Source organism: Vigna unguiculata, chromosome 9, assembly GCF_004118075.2.
Source record: "Vigna unguiculata cultivar IT97K-499-35 chromosome 9, ASM411807v1, whole genome shotgun sequence".
Taxonomy (NCBI): Eukaryota; Viridiplantae; Streptophyta; class Magnoliopsida; order Fabales; family Fabaceae; genus Vigna; species Vigna unguiculata.
In genome coordinates, this window is record NC_040287.1 from 36,522,926 (window position 1) to 36,541,315 (window position 18,390).

An 18,390-nucleotide genomic window follows, 5' to 3' on the forward strand; every position below is an offset into this window, starting at 1 on the left:
TCTTAAATGGGTCTTACAAAAAATTCAAATCTTTACATTTTACTGACTATAAAATATAAAAATCCCTTCTTTTTTTTTCATGATTGTTACTCACTTCCTGACCCACAGTTTAATTTAACTTCAGGTGCTAATTTAAGAACAACATGGCTTGATTTACGTTACTTCTCCAATGATATATGCTGCAACTAAGGCAGGGTTTTATTTATTGAATCTAATTCCATGTATAACTATGATGATAATGCAAATAAAATAATAGTAATTATTTTATGTCGTTTGAGAATCAATTGAATAGGAAAAAATGTTAACTTTGATTTCATCTTTGATATTTAAACTTTTATCTTCTTTTCTAAATACATATAAAAGTTTAATTTTATTAAAACTATTCTTCTTATAATTATACTACTATTACTACCACTATTATTATTAAGATTATTATTATTACTATTATTATTCTTGCTATTATTATTTATTAATTAACTTAAAAACTGTTAAAAAATTAATTGTACAAAATTAATTAGTTTCAAAAAAGGATTATAATTAAATTAAAAAATTTAAATATTTATTTATGATAAAAGATAAAGTTTAAAAATCAATTAAAACAAAATTAAAGTTTCAGGTGTCTTATAAATTGAATAAAATTAAAGAATCAATTAAGATAAAATTAAAGTTTGAAAAGAGTAAAGTTTAAGTACTCTAGGTTAAATGTTTTTTTCTCTAAAATAATGCTTGGTTGCAATTTTAATTTGAGTTATAATTATGTAATTTTAGTATTCTAATTTCTATGTCAAATTCAGAATCTAATTTTAGTTTGTTGATGATTTTGTTTAGTTTTTTATTCTCTTTTTCTATAGTTAGTTGATATATTAAAATAATGATATGTACAACACATGGTTGATTCCGATGGTATTGGACTCTAAATATTAAATTATGTTGCGGATGAAAAAATAATTTATTAAAAGAAAAATCCAATTTAAAATAACCTTCGAGATTTCCAACGTCCTATAGTTGGCTTTGGTTGACTTCCAAGTAAAATATTAATAATTTATTTGTGAGAAAGGAATAGTATTACATGTCTCTTTGAATGGGATCTATGTATCTACACTTTGAAAATCAAGCTCACAAAATCAATTAAAGAAATATAAATTGTTACTTGATAAATATATCCTTGTTAGAAATAATATTTTCTTTATTAATTACTTTTTAACATTTATATCAATCCAAAGGTTAATATAAATAATATTAATATAAAATATAAAAAATGCTTTTAATTAATAGCTGATGTATATAGTAGATATGTATTAGCTATGATTACAATTAGTGTAGTAAATAGTGTGTTTTTTTTTTAAACTGGTTTTGATTTAAACAATTTTACTACTTCTGATGGCAAAAAAATAAATCACAAGTCACGCAGAAGATTTTAGACATTTTAAAACCAATATTAAGACTACGCACGTATAATTTAACACGATAAATTTTAAAATTAAATCATAACAATTACTGATATTTATTTCATAATAAAGATATCGATGATAAATTTCTTCGATTATTAATGTGACAGATGGCTCAGTTTCTAAATATATTTAACAAAATAATTTGATAATTTTAATTTAAAAAATAAATACTTTAGAATAAATTTAATATAAATTATGTGATAATAAAATAAATTTATTATTTAAGACAATGCATATGTTAATTTAAGACAAATAATTAATAAATAATAATCCTTTACGTCAACAGAAAAACTTAATTATTTTCAATTGAACTACATTATGTATTACTGGAGTAAAGACATGCGCTATCGCGCCTGTGTGTATACATTTTTCAAATATGTGTGATATTATATTAATAGGTGATAATATTGTAATGTTATTAAGTTAATATATAAACTAAAATTATATTTATTAAAAATAAAATGAAATATATCATAACAGATGAAAGAATAAATAAAGAAGAAGAGAAAAATCAAAGATAGCCGATTTTATAAGAAGCTTGTAAAGATAACAATCAATTTTTAAAAATTTAAAAATTATTATATTTAAAGGATAAAATTGGTATTTTAAAATGTGGACACAAAAAGAGAAATTCCCTTTATATATTGTTATAGATAACGTTCAGGTCCGAGTTTAACGTTATGTTTAGTGAACAAAATCAAACAATTTAGACGCAAATAAAACATATTAATCGATAATATATTAATTACAATGTATACAACACTTACGTATCAATGTAAAAATGCACATAGAGAAGAACAATTTAAATAACCTTTACAAAAGTATTTAGTTTTTTAGATTGATTTAAATATGTAATATACTCTATTTTTTTTTTCTACGAGTACATAACTGTTAATAGTTCATATATATTTTTTAATCACCCTCTTATTTAATAGTTCATGGAATCAAAAATAGCATGGATTTATTTAAGAATTTCCAATAAAGTTATATTAAATTTTATTATGAATTTTGACATCTCAACATTCATCAATAATTTGTTATTATATGAATATTTATTAAAAAAATAAAAAATATAAGATAGGAAGGATCACATCAAATCTATAATAATTTTTATATTTTATAAAATATAGATAAATTATATAAATTATAAAAAAAAAAGATTAATAAATATATAGAAGTAAAACATTAAACCACTTATATTGTTCTCTATGAATGAAAGTTAAATTAACTAACTTATCAACACAATGATTTTCTTAATGAAAAATATGAGAAATTTTGAATGGAATATGCATATAGAAATGTAGACGTCATATTTCTCTAAGACTCAAAGAAACCATGACAAATTAGAGAATATCACTTTCCAACACTAATACAAAAAAAAGTCTTTAACGTCTACCCACGATAAACTCAACGTCAAAAATGAATGGTGGCATTTTTGTAGATAAAGGGATAATTTTGACATCGGTCAATTGTATTATGTGACGTCGAACATTTCCTCTAATGTTAATTTAGACGTCATCCAATACGAGATCAAAATTTGGACAACGAAAGTCTTTAAAGTTATGCACCCAAACATGCTCCAAAATATTGATGAATCACGTAAATTCAACATAAATAAGAGTATGTACATTAATAAAAATTAAAAAACTATTCATATATTCACTTCAAATTCTTCTAAAAATACCAACAAATAAAGCCAAATTAGTATAAGAGTATTTATCTTGAAGCTATTAACACCTTTATTTTTCATGTGAATAAACACTGTCGATTTTAAAAGTGTTTATTCTATTTCTTTTTATATTTAATATTTAGTGAATTCTCTGTTGTTATTAACAAGTGATAAGGATGAAACATCGTAAAGCCATGGTTTACTATATGCCATAGGCATTAAATTTGCATAAAAAACATTTAGTCTTTATATATGCATGTGCATGTATATTAATTTCTTAATATATGAGTTGTTAAGTATAGAATGAAGGTGCCTATTAAAATATATGCATAAAGATCATGTGTTGATCCTCTTTTCAAAGAAAAGGACAATGGTGATGTGTACAAATTCTTATTTCAATATCTCAGTTAAAAAATAAAACAATCTTTTTTAATGTAAAAAACAATATTATTAATACAAAAAATTTTCCAATGAAATTTTTATTAAGATAATAAAATAAGTATCGTTTTGACTTTTTTTTATTAATTAGCTAAAAATGAAAAATTCGGACTAACTAGTCATATTAAACCCGTTTTTTATTTATTTATATATATATATATATATAAATATTTAATTATATAAATATTTTTTAAAATTTTAATTAATTAATTAATATCTCTAATTAAATAAATTTTTATATTTAAATATTAAATAATTTATTATAATTAGTTATTAAATTTAATTTATAAGTATTAATGATTTAAACTATAATATTTTTTATATTTATTTAAAATTAATATGATATAACAAAATTATTCATTTAAATATGTTTATTTTAATTTTAATTTGAAAAAAAACGAACCCGTCTGATTCAGCTTTTACACCGGTAAACTTAACAAAAACAAACTAAAAACTAAATTATGAAGTTAAAAATTCAACATAATTTACCAAATTTTAACAAAATAACACATAACCTAGTTTCTATTACCTACTTTTTAAGTGTGTTACACACATTCATACTCAAAAGTCTATCTTATAGTTCTAACTAATTAATTTAATATATTATATTTTCTTGTATTCAAATTTTGTGGGGATTTCAACAAATTTTTGGTTTTTAAACCTTTCAAACACAAAGTTCAATTTTGTCGGAATTTCAAATAGTTTTTGAATTTGAAACCTTTCAAATACAAAGTCGGTATTCAAGAATGAATGGGTCATCCATTTGACGTTGAAACGCTCTTTATCTTTACATTTCTTTGCCTTTTATTGGTTGTTCATATTTTAACACTCGTTCCTTTAATTGCCAAAATAAGAAATAAAAAATTCAATTAATATATTTAAAGACCTTCCATTATTGGTGTTTACAATATTGACTTACGGTATACATTTAACATTATTTAATATTCCCTTTATTTTTTTTATTAGTTGCAATGAAGTGTAAATTAAAAATTGGTAAATTTTAATAAGACTTAATTAGATTCTAATTATCTTATAAATTTAACGTGAATAAGCATATAACATATTGAACTTTCACAGGATCTTTATAAGAATAGTCATTTTCATACCGAAACAATTATATTTGTTATTCTTTTAAACATGTACCCACTATAGTCTTCATTACTTTCTCTTTCTAAAATAATTTAAATAATGTATTGTTTTAAAGTTAGGTTATTATCAGCAATTGCTGAAAACTGAAGTTTTTAATTAATGGTGTAATTATTACGCATTATATTAATTGAGTAATTTAAAAAATTATTTATTAAGAAAAATATATCTCAAAGTAAATATTTTTAATATTTCTTAGAATGTAAATACAATGCATACAATACACATGTACATACATAATATTTATAATTATTTAAAAACAATTATTATATATTTATTATGTAAACGAGTTGATGAAATTTATCGGATTTAAAATGCATAATTCAACTAATGATGTATTAAATAAAACTCTCTTTTTTTTCAAAATAGATATGAACCGCCTAGTACTTTAGAATTAAAAGAGATTTTAATTCAATATATAATTCACGCTATGTTAACTGTACATAAATGTGAAAACTTTAATTAACTTTTTGTCAACAAAAAGTGGTAGCTTCCGCGTTGAAATCAGAAGTTCAAAACTGAAGAAATTTCAAATAAGAGACTTCTCTTTTTCTAGAAGCAAAAACAGTGATTTTATTAATATCTGAAAAATTAACTTTGATATGTCATGTATGAAAATATTAGTAACAAATTTCCATTCATAATTTTCTTATTATTCCATAATTGTGTTAATTATTAATAAGTAATTTGCTTTTACATTAATCAATCAAACAATAACTATTTCAAATCAATGATGAAGAAATTATTTTTTGGCAATCATAACCATCCACCGATGAGATGAATGATACATTCTTGGTGTTTGACAAATTTGAACTTCTCCATAATTATTCATTAAGAACAAAGTAATAAACTAAATTTGGTTAAAGAAAAATTAAAAATCAACTTACTTTTTTAAAAAATAATATAATTATGATTTTTTTATCCTAACATATATTTTTACAAAATTTTATTCAAACAAAAACTCATTTTATTTTCACATAACTTTATTCTATATGTGTGAAAGTTCGTGAATCATTGAAAAAGGAAAAAGAAAATCACCATTGGAGAATTTAGCCACTCTACACCTCCCCAGAATATTGTGGTCACTGGATACACCTCCCTTGGACGTGCTTATCAAGAAGTTTCTTTATATATTACCTAATATTTCTTGCAAAATTCAAGAATGACTTCTGTTTTTAATATTCAAACAAAATTATTTCTTTATTCTCAAAAAAAAGTATATCAACATTTGCGTTTATAATATATGACAAATGGTAATTTATTTTTCAAATATTATCATTGTATAATTTTATAATTTTAGTTTATTACATATATATTATTTATATAAAGAAAAATATTTTTTATATGTGCATTTTGTTTTTAATTTCATCTTTTGATTAATTATTTTAAATGAAAACAATTATTTTAATAATTTTATTATATTTTTTAAAACTTAACTATTTTTTTATTTGACTTTTTTTTATTTTTCTTTTAATTAAAATAATTATATAATCAAAAAATATCTACAAAATAAATAAAAATCATTTGCAATAAAATTAAAAAAAATATTTATATTTAGTTTTACAATTATAACAGTAACTATATAATTTTTTATATCATAGAAAAGAATATGCCTATGAATTTTCATTAGCCTCATTAGACTATCAATTGGTTCTTGTCATATACTCTCTTATTATAACACGCTCATATTTGATCAATCGATGGTTGCATACATGTCTCAAATAAAGAGAAAGTAAAAATTGTACTACTGTAATACTTAAATAGAGCCAGTGATGAAATCATTTATGTAACAGAATTCATGGTATAGGTGTGTATTTGTTTATGTGTGTTAGTTTATATACAAGTAGAGCCGTCAATCGGACAATTAAGTTTGATCGGACTCGATTCATCGTCGGATTAATTATTTAGTGAGTTAATTCAATCTGATTTACTTATTAGTGAGTAAAAAAATTTGAACTCAATCTGACCTATTATTAATTGGTGAGTTAAACGGATTGACTCGCGAGTTCATTTAATTAAGAAAAATATAATTATTTTATTTATTTTTTAAGTTAAAACTACATTATAATTCTAATTAAAATCTAATAAACTTTAATACAATCCAAATACAAACTAAAATCACAACAAATACAAATTATCTATATGTTGGCTAAAAAAAATAACTTAACATGATCCAAATGCAAACTTAATAATGTCCAACTTATTAAAAAAAATACTATGTAACCCTTTATTTGCGGATTGGCTCACCAACTCGGCTCACTACGGGTTCAATCTGAGTGAGCCAAGTCAAAAATTATCCCATATTGAAATTTGTAAAAAAAATTTAACCCAATCCGGTCCGAACCTATGGTGAGCCGGATTGGCTAACGAATTCCAATCCATTTTGACAACTCTATATATAAGTGATGGAATCAGTTTTATAATCAATTTCATGTGTGTGTCTAGTTTATATATATATATATATATATATATATATATATATATATATATATATATATATTACCAACTACATATACATGAAAATAAAATTAATCTCTTACGATCTTTGATTAAACTTAAGTTTACAAAACTCCATCATTTTTTGAATACTTCATTAAACTTAATTATTGAATTTTAGTGGAAGTATAAATTAATTCAATTTTAACCTTTAAAATTAAATAATAAAGTACAAGATACAAAGAAAATTCAAATGAAATTATAGACAAAATAAATGTTTCATGTGCATCCAAAATTTGTGACAAAAAAGAAAAGAAAATTTTAATTATATTGATTTTTGATTGGATGGGGTTGTGGTGTTGTAGATTTGTATTAACTTTTATTTGAATAATGAATTTTAATAGCAATTGTTTCAATTTTTAATCGAATGGTAACAACTTATGTTTAGATTTAAGGAGGTGAAGAGACGGTGCAACGATTTTATGATTTTATAGGATAATTTTACCGATTATATTATGTTACGATTATACGTGGAATCTAACTCGTAAATATTATGTATAATTGTAAAATCTTTTAATTTTACGATTTAAATCTCAAATCTATCTATCTTATTTCACGCCTACAAAAAAGTGTTGTTTAAAGTTTATGACACACTTTTTTAACTTCATACCATATTTTGTTGTTTCCTAAAGTAAAAAATGGTGTGTTAAATCATCAAGTTACATATCTAATATGATATCTCTAGTCGTAATACTTTTTTTTATATAAATTATATAATTATTTACATATGTATAATATTTTATTATGAATTTAATATATTATAAATAGACTTAATTAGTAACTTGGGTTCCTATGTTTAGATATTTTATTCACTTTGAAATATATATATATATATATTACTTCAATTGAGTTATTATTTAAAAAAAAATCTTAATTGAGTCTTATTTATATAAAAAAATTCGATGTAGTATCTTATGTTAAATTTGCTTGAAATCATTTTAAAGTGTTTTATGTTAAAATATCAGTTATCTTGTAATTTGAATATACCCAGTATCAAAATTAGAAGATTTATAAGATAAAATATGATTTAGATTTTGACTATGGTATTTTCGACCATTGTTAACGACGATTTAATATAAGAAACCACATATTTCATTTTTTTTCATAAATAAAATTCAAATTGAGCCAAAATCAAATATAAAAAAAAAGAATTAAGTATCTAAATATATAATTCAAATTACTAAACAAGTCTTATAAATATTAATAAATAGTAATAATTAATGTTTTGGGTAAATGATTTGTAATATGTCTTACTTAATTCTTATCCTATATTTAATGTAACAATATTCTTTGATATATATATATATAAATGGTTAGTTTTATAAAATTATCATCTATGTAATTACTTTTTCTTTTTTTAATTCTCTATGTTTCTTCGTAACTTTTTAACTAAACGTTATAATGGCGAAGCTTAAAAATATATATTAGGAATTCGAATATTATTTTTCAAATATACAAACTCGGGAGGTTGCCAAATATATAAAATATATCAATTAAAAACAATTTTATTTTATTTACGTGCTAATTTATTTATAAAAGAAAAAAATTGAAGAAGAGGGCCTCACACACACAGACAAAAAGCTCTGTCACCGCCTATAAACACATATTTTATTGATATTAAGAAAAGTGAATCATTGTTTTAATTGATTTAAACTATTTATTACAAATTTAAAGTATAATTTACATATCCAAAGTATTTATTTATTATAAATTTTCATTACAGTATAATCTATACATTTATTTTTGTTTAAAACAAAAGTCCATACAAAAATTGTACAACATGGAAAGCCATGACGGCTACAAAAGTTATAATATACCTCTAATGTGTGGATTCTAATATGGTTTAAAAAATGAAGTCAACGAGTTTTTATTCTTGCATAAAGGTGGAGTGAGACCTCACTCTTGAATTGAAACATGTGAAATAGTTAAAATTTTTGAATAATATTATATTAAATGCAGCCTTGGGCCATGCATATAAAGAATTATAAACTTTCTCACACACACAATAAAGTGTCCGTAGCTAATAAAACTTTGGTAAGAAATTAAAATTAAGATAAATAATGAATAGAAAAATTCCTCATGCTTGAGTCTGTCCTTATTCACATTAAGAGTTAAAATATATTAGTGTGGGTGGCTTAGTAGCAGCCGCCAACCACATTGATCATGCAAACCTCAGCTCTCGTCACTTGTGTATCATTGTATATTATTTAATTAAATATTTTACACAGTACTTTTTTTTAATTTAGAATTTAAATGTATAGTTAAATTAATATCAATTTTGGTTAATTTTTAATCACGATTAGAATTTAAAATTAACATTTGTTATGTTCTCTACAAACCGGAACAAGCCACCCAGTCAAGAGGGCAAGATCACAATATTTTCGAGGTATTATTTGCTTCACAGTGTGGAATTTTGTTACGATTTTGTTCTTAAAAAACACCTTAGAGAGTGAAGGAATGAAAGAATATTTAAACTGTGTTTAACCTCGACTTCTAAACGATATGAGACTTATTGGATATACCGAAACAAGTCTTTTGGTCGAGGGTAAAGGAAATTGTCGATCCCACGGTGGGCGCCGAAAGCATCACCACCATGTTCCCAAGCCTTAAAAGCGCCTCAATTCTTCCAGATGGTGTTGCATTTTCCTCTACATATCCTCTTGCACCAGTCTAGCCCCACAGTGGGCATGATGTTCCGACCCGACCCAAATCTTTCTGGCAGCATCGTTAGGAACAATCACTGTGTTCCCGAGATATTTCTCGCTTTGGAGCATAAAGCTCTATCATTGTTTTGTTCTTCAAATATGCCTTATAGGAGGAAGAAGTATTTAAATTGCATTTAACTTCGACTTCTAAGTGAAGCGATGTGAAACTGAGCAGATGTATTATAACAATATTATAATTAAGATTAGTATTTTGGTTCCACTTTCAATTAAAAATTATGACTTAAAATCAATATTATATTAAGATTATAATTTAACATTAATGTTATTAAGATTATTATTGATAAATGAGTTTATAAATTTTATTTAAATAAAATTAGAACAAATATTATAATTTTATTTAATTATCCTTAATTAAGGTAACATTCAAACTAATATTAGAATGAAGATGGGTGTAGAAGTTAACTTAAGATTAAATTAACATTGAAAATATGTAGTGTGAATAAAATCTATATTAAAATTATACAATGCAGAAAAAGTATTAGAAAGTGTAAAATGTTATTATTATGTTAACAGTAATCGAACAATATGACCTTCTCTTTTGTTCCATATAACCACTAAGCCCTGTTTGTCTTCATATTAAAACAAAAAAAATGCCCACAAAACCATTCGATTTGAAGAGATATTTGACTCGATACTAATTAGATAATGATATGTTAACCAATTTTATTTATACCACTAAAAAAATTAAAAAAAAAGTGATTAAAATAGTAAATTAAAAAGGAATAAAAAAAGAATAGGTCAAAATATTTTAATCATACTAATATTGAGTTTAGATGATTGAGGCCCATACAGCCCCAGAGGTTTGTTATTAGAGATATGGTCAGTGTTTCCTACACCCCAAAATTACTAAATACACCCTGTCAAACATTATCACCGTTGCGGTTTCCATCATCATTATTGTTGCAGAGACAAGAAGAAAAAGAAATGTTGAATAAAAAACAAGAGAAAAGAATACTAAAAAAAATTGTTTGAATTTTTTTCAAAATCTATTTCATATATTTTAAAAAGTTCATTCCAAAAAACATTATATATGTTTTTAGTAGTAGTAAAATCCTAAAGAAAATACATTACAACTCAATATCTGACAGAGTGTCTTAAAAGCTGCATGGTCGATGTAAAAAAAAATAATATACAAGCAATTATTTTCTTAATTTTTTGTATATCGAATGAGTGCTAACGGAATTTTAAAATTGATAAATTGTTTAAAATAATTAATGCTTAATTACAATTAATATGAAACCGTTAAAGTATAAATAAAAGGTTTATAAAAGAGTTTTATCAGTTTCAAATATTTATCTCTTTAGGAACTTTGTTTTTAGGGTTATTTTTCTTTTTCTCTATATCTTTCACTCTTGTGTTAATTTGTTTGAATATCAAAGATCGTCAGGGTTAGGGTGACTCGGAGCTCTCTAGTTCTATCAAAATCAATTTCTTAAACTGAGTAAGTTGATCTTCTACAATTTTATTTTGTCCGGTTTTAATTTTTGTGCATGTGGGAAACCTTGACTTGCAGGTGTCATGTGAGTTTTCTTTGTGAATTTTCACTTATTAGTGGTTCTAATGATGTTCCCTAATCATGATTATGTTGTTTGTAGGTTGAGTTGTGAGCTCTGTTAGCTTTGAAAAAAGGGTTTGATACTCTTTTGGGTTGTCTAAATTGTCTCACTGGTAAGGGAAGTTAATTTTTTATTTAATTGATCATTTTGATAGTTAATTTGATGTGGTTTGTGAAATTGATGAGTTGTATGTTGAACTATTAGATATGTGGTTTGTTAAATTGATGAGTTGTATGTTGAATTGTTGATTTTGATTTGTGTTTGGTCTTGATTTGGGAAAAAAGTATAATATGTGTTTTGAGTGATTGAGTATGATTTTTAACTCTCTAAAACCACTTAGAGTAAAAAACACTAAAAGAAAGGTGCCCAATCAGTCAATTGCATATGATAAAAATTTTCCAAATTGTTGTTTCTGATACGGGCGCCACTATAGTTCCGTCAGGCGCTAGGTCCCTAACTCGGTGCCGCTGGATGTTAAAAGTCAGGAAATTCCAAGGCTGAGTGTCGGGCGCCACCCTATTTTTCTGATTAGTGTTCCTTTACTAAAATGAAGATTCCACTTCGTTAATAGTCAAATTTAGCTGAAATTTTGACAACTGATCTTATACACATGATTCTTCACTTTGACCAGTTGGATCTTTGTTTTGAAGTCTTTAGTTAGAGAAATGATTTTCAACATTTTGATGTATTTTATGTTTAGCGTTATTTGTCCTGTTTTGTATGTTTCTCTTATTTAACTATTTTAAGGTGTTTTGTGGTTAATGTGAAACATGTTTATGGTTTTCATTATGATTGATTAAGAGATACTCGATGGATTAGAATTTGTTGATACTAATACAAGGAGAACTAGTATTGTGTAATGTATGATGCATTGATGTAAGGATCCAGTTAGAAGTTATCTTGACGCTCTAATAACTATTCAAATTCTCAAATAGAGAGGAATAAGGTACGTGGTGAGAGGAGTAGGAGGTCTCAGGCTAGAGGTTTTACCTTGACCAAAAGTATTAATAGACTAACGTTGTATGTGGTAGAGCATAACTCTTTATCTCCCGCTCTGCAGAGAATGAAATACCACTACAAGTGCATAACTTACCAGGATTCGATATCAACGTAAATATCCAGATAATTGAATCATAGTCTTAAGTGTATATATGAAATTGAATGATAGATATTGTATGATTTGTGTAACTATATTTATAAATAATTTAGTCTTCTAATTACATTAGCTTACTCTTATTTTTTTGTGTCTTGTTTTTTTTTTAAATGATCACTTTATTGGTGTAAATAATTGAAGATTTTATAGTTGGACCAATGTACAAATAGACGAGATCTTCTTATTTTAAAGTTTTGTGTTTATATTTTAAAAAACCCTATCTGATATATTGTTTTTATTATAAAATAAATGTAATATTAATAAATAAAGTTCCTTTCTCTTGTTGTGTAAGGATTAAAAGCAAATTACCAACTCTACTGTATGATTTAGGTGAGAAGACCAGTAATACATCACAACATTTTTAAAGTAGTTTTTTATTTTTTATTTTTTAAATACCTTCATTAAAAATTGACTATATTTTATATTTTTCCTTTCATTAATTAATGAAAGAGTTTCCCAACTAGTATACGATGATCTGAACTAATTCAATATGTTTAGTTTTAAAGAGAAATAAATCAGTGAATCGGTTTACTTAAAATAAATCATCTTACACTTTTTTAATTTTTTATTCAAATATAGTTAGTATATACAAAGAACAAATGTTTGATCTTGAACATGTGCAATAATGTACTAAATTAGTTATATTAGTATTATCACATGTGATATTAGTCATTATCTTAATGAAATTGATTGAATTTGTAAATAGGTAAAAATATATAAAATAATTATGTAATTCTTACAACACTATATTTATAATGATCTAGAACAACTAGGTCTTAGCCCTTGTATGAAATCCCTCTGGACAAGAAACCCTTTAAATGTATTCTGAAGTTAAGATTTAGTATTACATTGTATAATAGATCTTCAAACATGTTAAACTAACTCAACAATTTTTCTCAATGAGAATATTATCTATAAAAAAAGTAATTTATTTTGTTCATATTCTTAATCTCTAATATTTTTTGAATAATGTATCTATTACAAACTAAAATTTTTCTTTTAATATTTTAAAAATTTTAAAAATTTTAACTATAACATAGTATATGTACTAAAAATACTTTTAAATTAAAAATACTTTTAAATTAAAAATACATCTTATATATTTGAAAAATATTTATTTAATATAAATTTAATAATATAAAATAAACATAGTTACTATTCATACTGAAACAATTTCAAATTAACCATTTTCTAATCCATTACAAACTAAAATGTTTTTAAATATTTTTAAATTTTAACTACAACATAGTATATGTAATAAAAATTCTTATTTAAATTAAAAATCCATCTTATATATTTGAAAATATTTATTCAATATAAAATTTAATAATATAAAAATAAACATATTTATTATAATACATATCGAAACAATTTCAAAGTAAACATTTTCTAATAATAATTATATTTCTTTATTATTTACAAGATTTTTTAAATATGCATCTCTTATATTCTTATTTTAAATTCATAAAAAATAAAAAATAAAGTATCTAAATACTAAATTTAGTTACATTCAGATTTCTTACATCATATTACATCATATTTTAAATCACTTGTTTAAATAGCATAATGAATTATAAATTATTAATAATTTATGTAATTATTATTATTTTATTTTAAAAAATAGACCGTCGCTTCCACTTATTTAAATAAGAAGAAATCACTGAACCCATTTCCCCCAAACTAAAAAGAGAGAGAGAAAATTTTGTTAGGGTTTCATGCATGTTGGTTCCTAGCCGAGAAATTTAATCTATAGAAAATTGTTTTTTCATTGAAAGAGACGATTTTGAGTTCATGGACCGCCTGCGCCCTCGCAACCGAGAGGTCTTTTCTGGATTTACAAATGCAGAGGTATTATTATAATATTATAGTTATAATGGCCATAAGTGTCACATCTTTCTCTTGAACTTATTTTTTGTCTTCCCTAAAAATTCAACAGTTTTCAAATGCTTTAATTATGTTCCTTTCGGTCTATTTGGAATTAGTTTAGTATGACTAATTATAAAGTTTGTAGTTCAGGGTTCATTGCTTAAAAAAATGTTATGCATGTCTTGTTTGAAGTTAGTGAATAGTAAACTGATACCTTGTATTGTATCTAGATAGCCATAACTATGGACATTTTGCAGTTTTGAACAGTCTAAAAATCTAGATCGCAGACCTCTTTTCTAAACCCTGGTTGTAGAATGTAGAGGGTGTGGTTTAACATGTTCTGTTAATGATTTGAACTTGCTTTGCTCTTGACAAACAGATTGAGAAAATGGAAAAATTCTTGAAAGAACCTAAAGGGGTAACATGGAGCAGAGAGTTTTACCAAAAACTGGCTGGAAGTTTCAAGTGAGTTTTATTTATTAATAATTTTTGGATTATTTTCTAGTAATAAATGAAGTATTGTCATTGAGGAGTGTTTGAGTATTGCAGTCGTTCCACTGGTCGCGCAGGGAAGCCGGTCATAAAATGGACAGAGGTTAATTTCCTTTTTTACTAACTCTTATTTTATTTACTTAATGTCTTGTGCATACATATCCTTCAAATAGTGCAGATGTATTCAGATATTGTTTATTTTTGTTCTTTCTAAAATAGTTTTTTCATTAATCCTTTATTTTGGAGGAAATTCTAGATTGAAGATTGGTTTCAGGCAAGGCTCCAAGACTTACCCCAAGTCCCTAACAGTGAGTTGATGGTTCCTAAGCATACGGAAGGTGAGTCTTCTGGTGGACCTTATGGTTCTCAGCATAGTCAGTAGTTATGCTACCTTCAAACATTCTAATGATCAAGATTAGATTATTTAGTATAATTGTAGCATGTGTCATAGCTGCCTGAGTTATGATAGGTTACCTATCTTATGTTTGATGTCTCTGGTGTCTGTGCAATCTTAAGTATTCAAATAATCATCAACATTGATTATTTAATATAATTGCAGCTGCCTAAGTTATGACTTTTATGCTCCTTTATTTTATTAGGATGTGTTTGGTTGAACAAAATATGAAAATGAAAGTGATAACAAAATTCTCTCCAGAAGATCTTTTTCACTTTCTACTTTCCTTCTCCTTTTTGGTATAGTTAACTGCTAGACTTTTTATTTATTGATATATCCAAGGAAACTCCTAATTAAATGACTTTATCTGGTGAGAGTGTGCCTGAACTGATTGTTTTACGGCAGATGTTATGCAAGATCCATCAGAGTTGGAATTTGAAGCAAAATCATCAAAAGACGGGGCATGGTAAGTACATGGAGATTATTGCAGTTAGCTCAAATTCTATTTGTGATCTGTGTTTATGATGTATTTTGAATTTTAATGTTATTGAGTGAAAGGGTTCCATATATACCTTTCAGAAGCATTCAAGAAAACTTCATGTAAAGTTTTCCACCATTATAAACCCACATGTGCATTATAATGCTTGTTGGCATGGTTATTTTGGAGTTCCTTCAATTGTTGATATTGATCATATATCTGTGTCCCCTTGACATGCATTAGCATGAAAAGACACATTCTGTGTGGCTGGACTTGTCCAAGTCTTTCTTTTTGCATTTGCTCCATTCTATTGTGTTCCAAAGATAGAACTTCTGTTGGAGTTCCCTTGTAGAGATATTCTTAAAAATATTCTTAAAAATAGGAGGCGCTCTTGCATCTATATAATCCAATTATTTCCTTGTATTCTAAGTTCTAATACAATTGTTTTCCCTCTTTTTAATAAATAGACAGTTATGGAGTTGCTTGTGGATTGATCCAGATGGATTATTTAAATAGTGTTTTTTAACATACAAATAAACGAGATGGTTATATTGGTTATTGTACCTGAACACTCCTGTCTTTCATCACTTTGTGAAATTCTAAACTAGCTGCTTTTTTTATGGTGATGTTGGATATTGTACCTGGACAGTTCTGTTTTTCATCACTTTGTGAAATCCTAAGCTAGCTGTTTTTTCTATTGATTCTAGGAAAAGATATTTAGAAGTTTAACAATTATACCATAATACTATAATGGTTAACCATGGGGTTTGGTCTCTATTATTCTTTCCCTGCTGAAATATTCTGAGTAGTTTATTTTTTTCTTATTGGTTGAACTGTACTTTTCCTTCTTTTTTATTCTGTTTTTGAAAATATAATTACTGATTCTCATAAATTTTACTGATCTGCTGCGATAGAAGCGTATTATATTAAGCATCACTGTTCTGATCAATCATGCAATTTCTAAATACTGTGTAATTGCAGGTATGATGTTGAGGCATTTCTTGCTCACAGATTCCTTAGCACAGGGGAAGCTGTAAGTTTCAACAATCATGATGTTGATACCTTTGTGTTAGAAGACTTGTTAGTGAATTCATAAATTGTTTTCCCTCATAGAAGTTACTAGATTTTTCCATCTGAGATACTCTTTCCTTTTGTTAAAGGAAGTCCATGTCAGATTTGTTGGATTTGGGGCTGAGGAAGATGAGTGGATCAATATTAAAAGTTCAGTCCGCCAACGCTCTATACCATTGGAAAACTCGGAGTGTTCGAACCTGAATGTTGGAGACTCTGTCCTATGCTTCCAGGTGAATTAGGCTGAATTTTCTCTTGTTAGGTTGCATCACTGGTAACTGTATCTAACGACAGTTCCAATTGAAATTTAGGAGAGGAGAGATCAAGCTATTTACTTTGATGCTCGGATTGTAGAGATCCAAAGGAGAATGCATGATATTAGAGGTTGCAGGTGTCTCATCTTAATAAGATATGATCATGACAACAGTGAGGTGCATATTTCTTCAATTGGATGTGTTAATGTGTTAACGTTTCTGTGTGTAATTTACAAGCTTTTAATGTTATGTTTATCATTTCCAGGAGAGCGTTCGGTTGAGAAGACTTTGTCGCAGAGCAAAATATTAGGTGTATTTGGAATGAGTTATTTTCTATGTCCCAAGTGAGTTTTCAAGTTTTCAAGAATTCATCCAATAACCTGGGTGCAGTAGGAAGCAGCTAGCACTGACACTTGGCATGGAGTTTTGATGGGAAAAAACTATTGGAAAATGGTTAATAGTCAATTAGATTTTTTTTGCTTATCATTATTAGTAGATTATGGCAAGTCAAAAGACAAGTTTCAATTATGTACCCTTGGGGTGACTCAATTGTGGAACAGATGTTTTCGTTTTTCATTATGGTAAGATAATTATTATGTTCTTGGAACTGAATGATACGACAGACAAAATGATTAAGGTTGAATGAGTAGAATTAAGATTTATTTGATGAATACATATGATTGCTGTGATCATACATGTAACATAAAGACTTTGTATATTCTGTGCATCAAGAGAGGAATTAGTAAATTTGATAAAATGTATCCTATAATCATCATTAACTAAAATTATCCGTCTAATCTGTATAAATAAATTAAGAAAAATACAGTTTCTCGTTACAAAATACGACAGACAGTGTGGTTGATTTGTTAGTCGGTTTTAATTATTTATCCTGAGGAACAACATCTGATATGTCATGTAGATAACATCATAATATAAATTTTGAAGGTTTTATCAAAAAGTTTTGAAGGTTTTATCAAAAAGTTAGCACAGTTATGTACAAATCAAAATTTACATGACAAACATACTAATCATAACCATTTGACAAATTTTAGAATTAATAAAAAAATGAGGGACCAATTTGGCTTTATATCTTTTAAGCAATAGCTCAAATTGTTAGTTGACTTTATGGTTTGAGTCTTCTGGTTCATGCAACAATTACTGAACTCAGAAGATAACTGGTAAGCTATTGAACAATAATAT

At 25.6% G+C, this 18,390-nt stretch overlaps 1 protein-coding gene across 1 annotated transcript; it reads left to right on the forward strand.

The window, feature by feature from the left end:
- Positions 1 to 14,301: 14,301 nt before the first annotated feature.
- Positions 14,302 to 17,863, forward strand: LOC114162477 (protein SAWADEE HOMEODOMAIN HOMOLOG 2-like). Its single transcript, XM_028046390.1, has 9 exons — positions 14,302 to 14,483; positions 14,881 to 14,966; positions 15,051 to 15,096; positions 15,250 to 15,331; positions 15,793 to 15,853; positions 16,847 to 16,898; positions 17,026 to 17,169; positions 17,248 to 17,367; positions 17,456 to 17,863. Exons 1-9 carry the CDS (start codon positions 14,427 to 14,429, stop codon positions 17,498 to 17,500), a joined length of 693 nt encoding a protein of 230 aa, XP_027902191.1. The 5' UTR covers positions 14,302 to 14,426; the 3' UTR covers positions 17,501 to 17,863.
- Positions 17,864 to 18,390: the final 527 nt, after the last annotated feature.

Excerpts from the sequence above, each read along its gene's own strand:
- LOC114162477 (XM_028046390.1), top strand. The coding sequence starts at position 14,427 with ATGGACCGCCTGCGCCCTCGCAACCGAGAGGTCTTTTCTGGATTTACA. Across the intron at positions 16,899-17,025 it reads TCCTTAGCACAGGGGAAGCT|GAAGTCCATGTCAGATTTGT; the intron begins GTAAGTTTCAAC and ends CTTTTGTTAAAG. Across the intron at positions 17,368-17,455 it reads ATGATCATGACAACAGTGAG|GAGAGCGTTCGGTTGAGAAG; the intron begins GTGCATATTTCT and ends TATCATTTCCAG.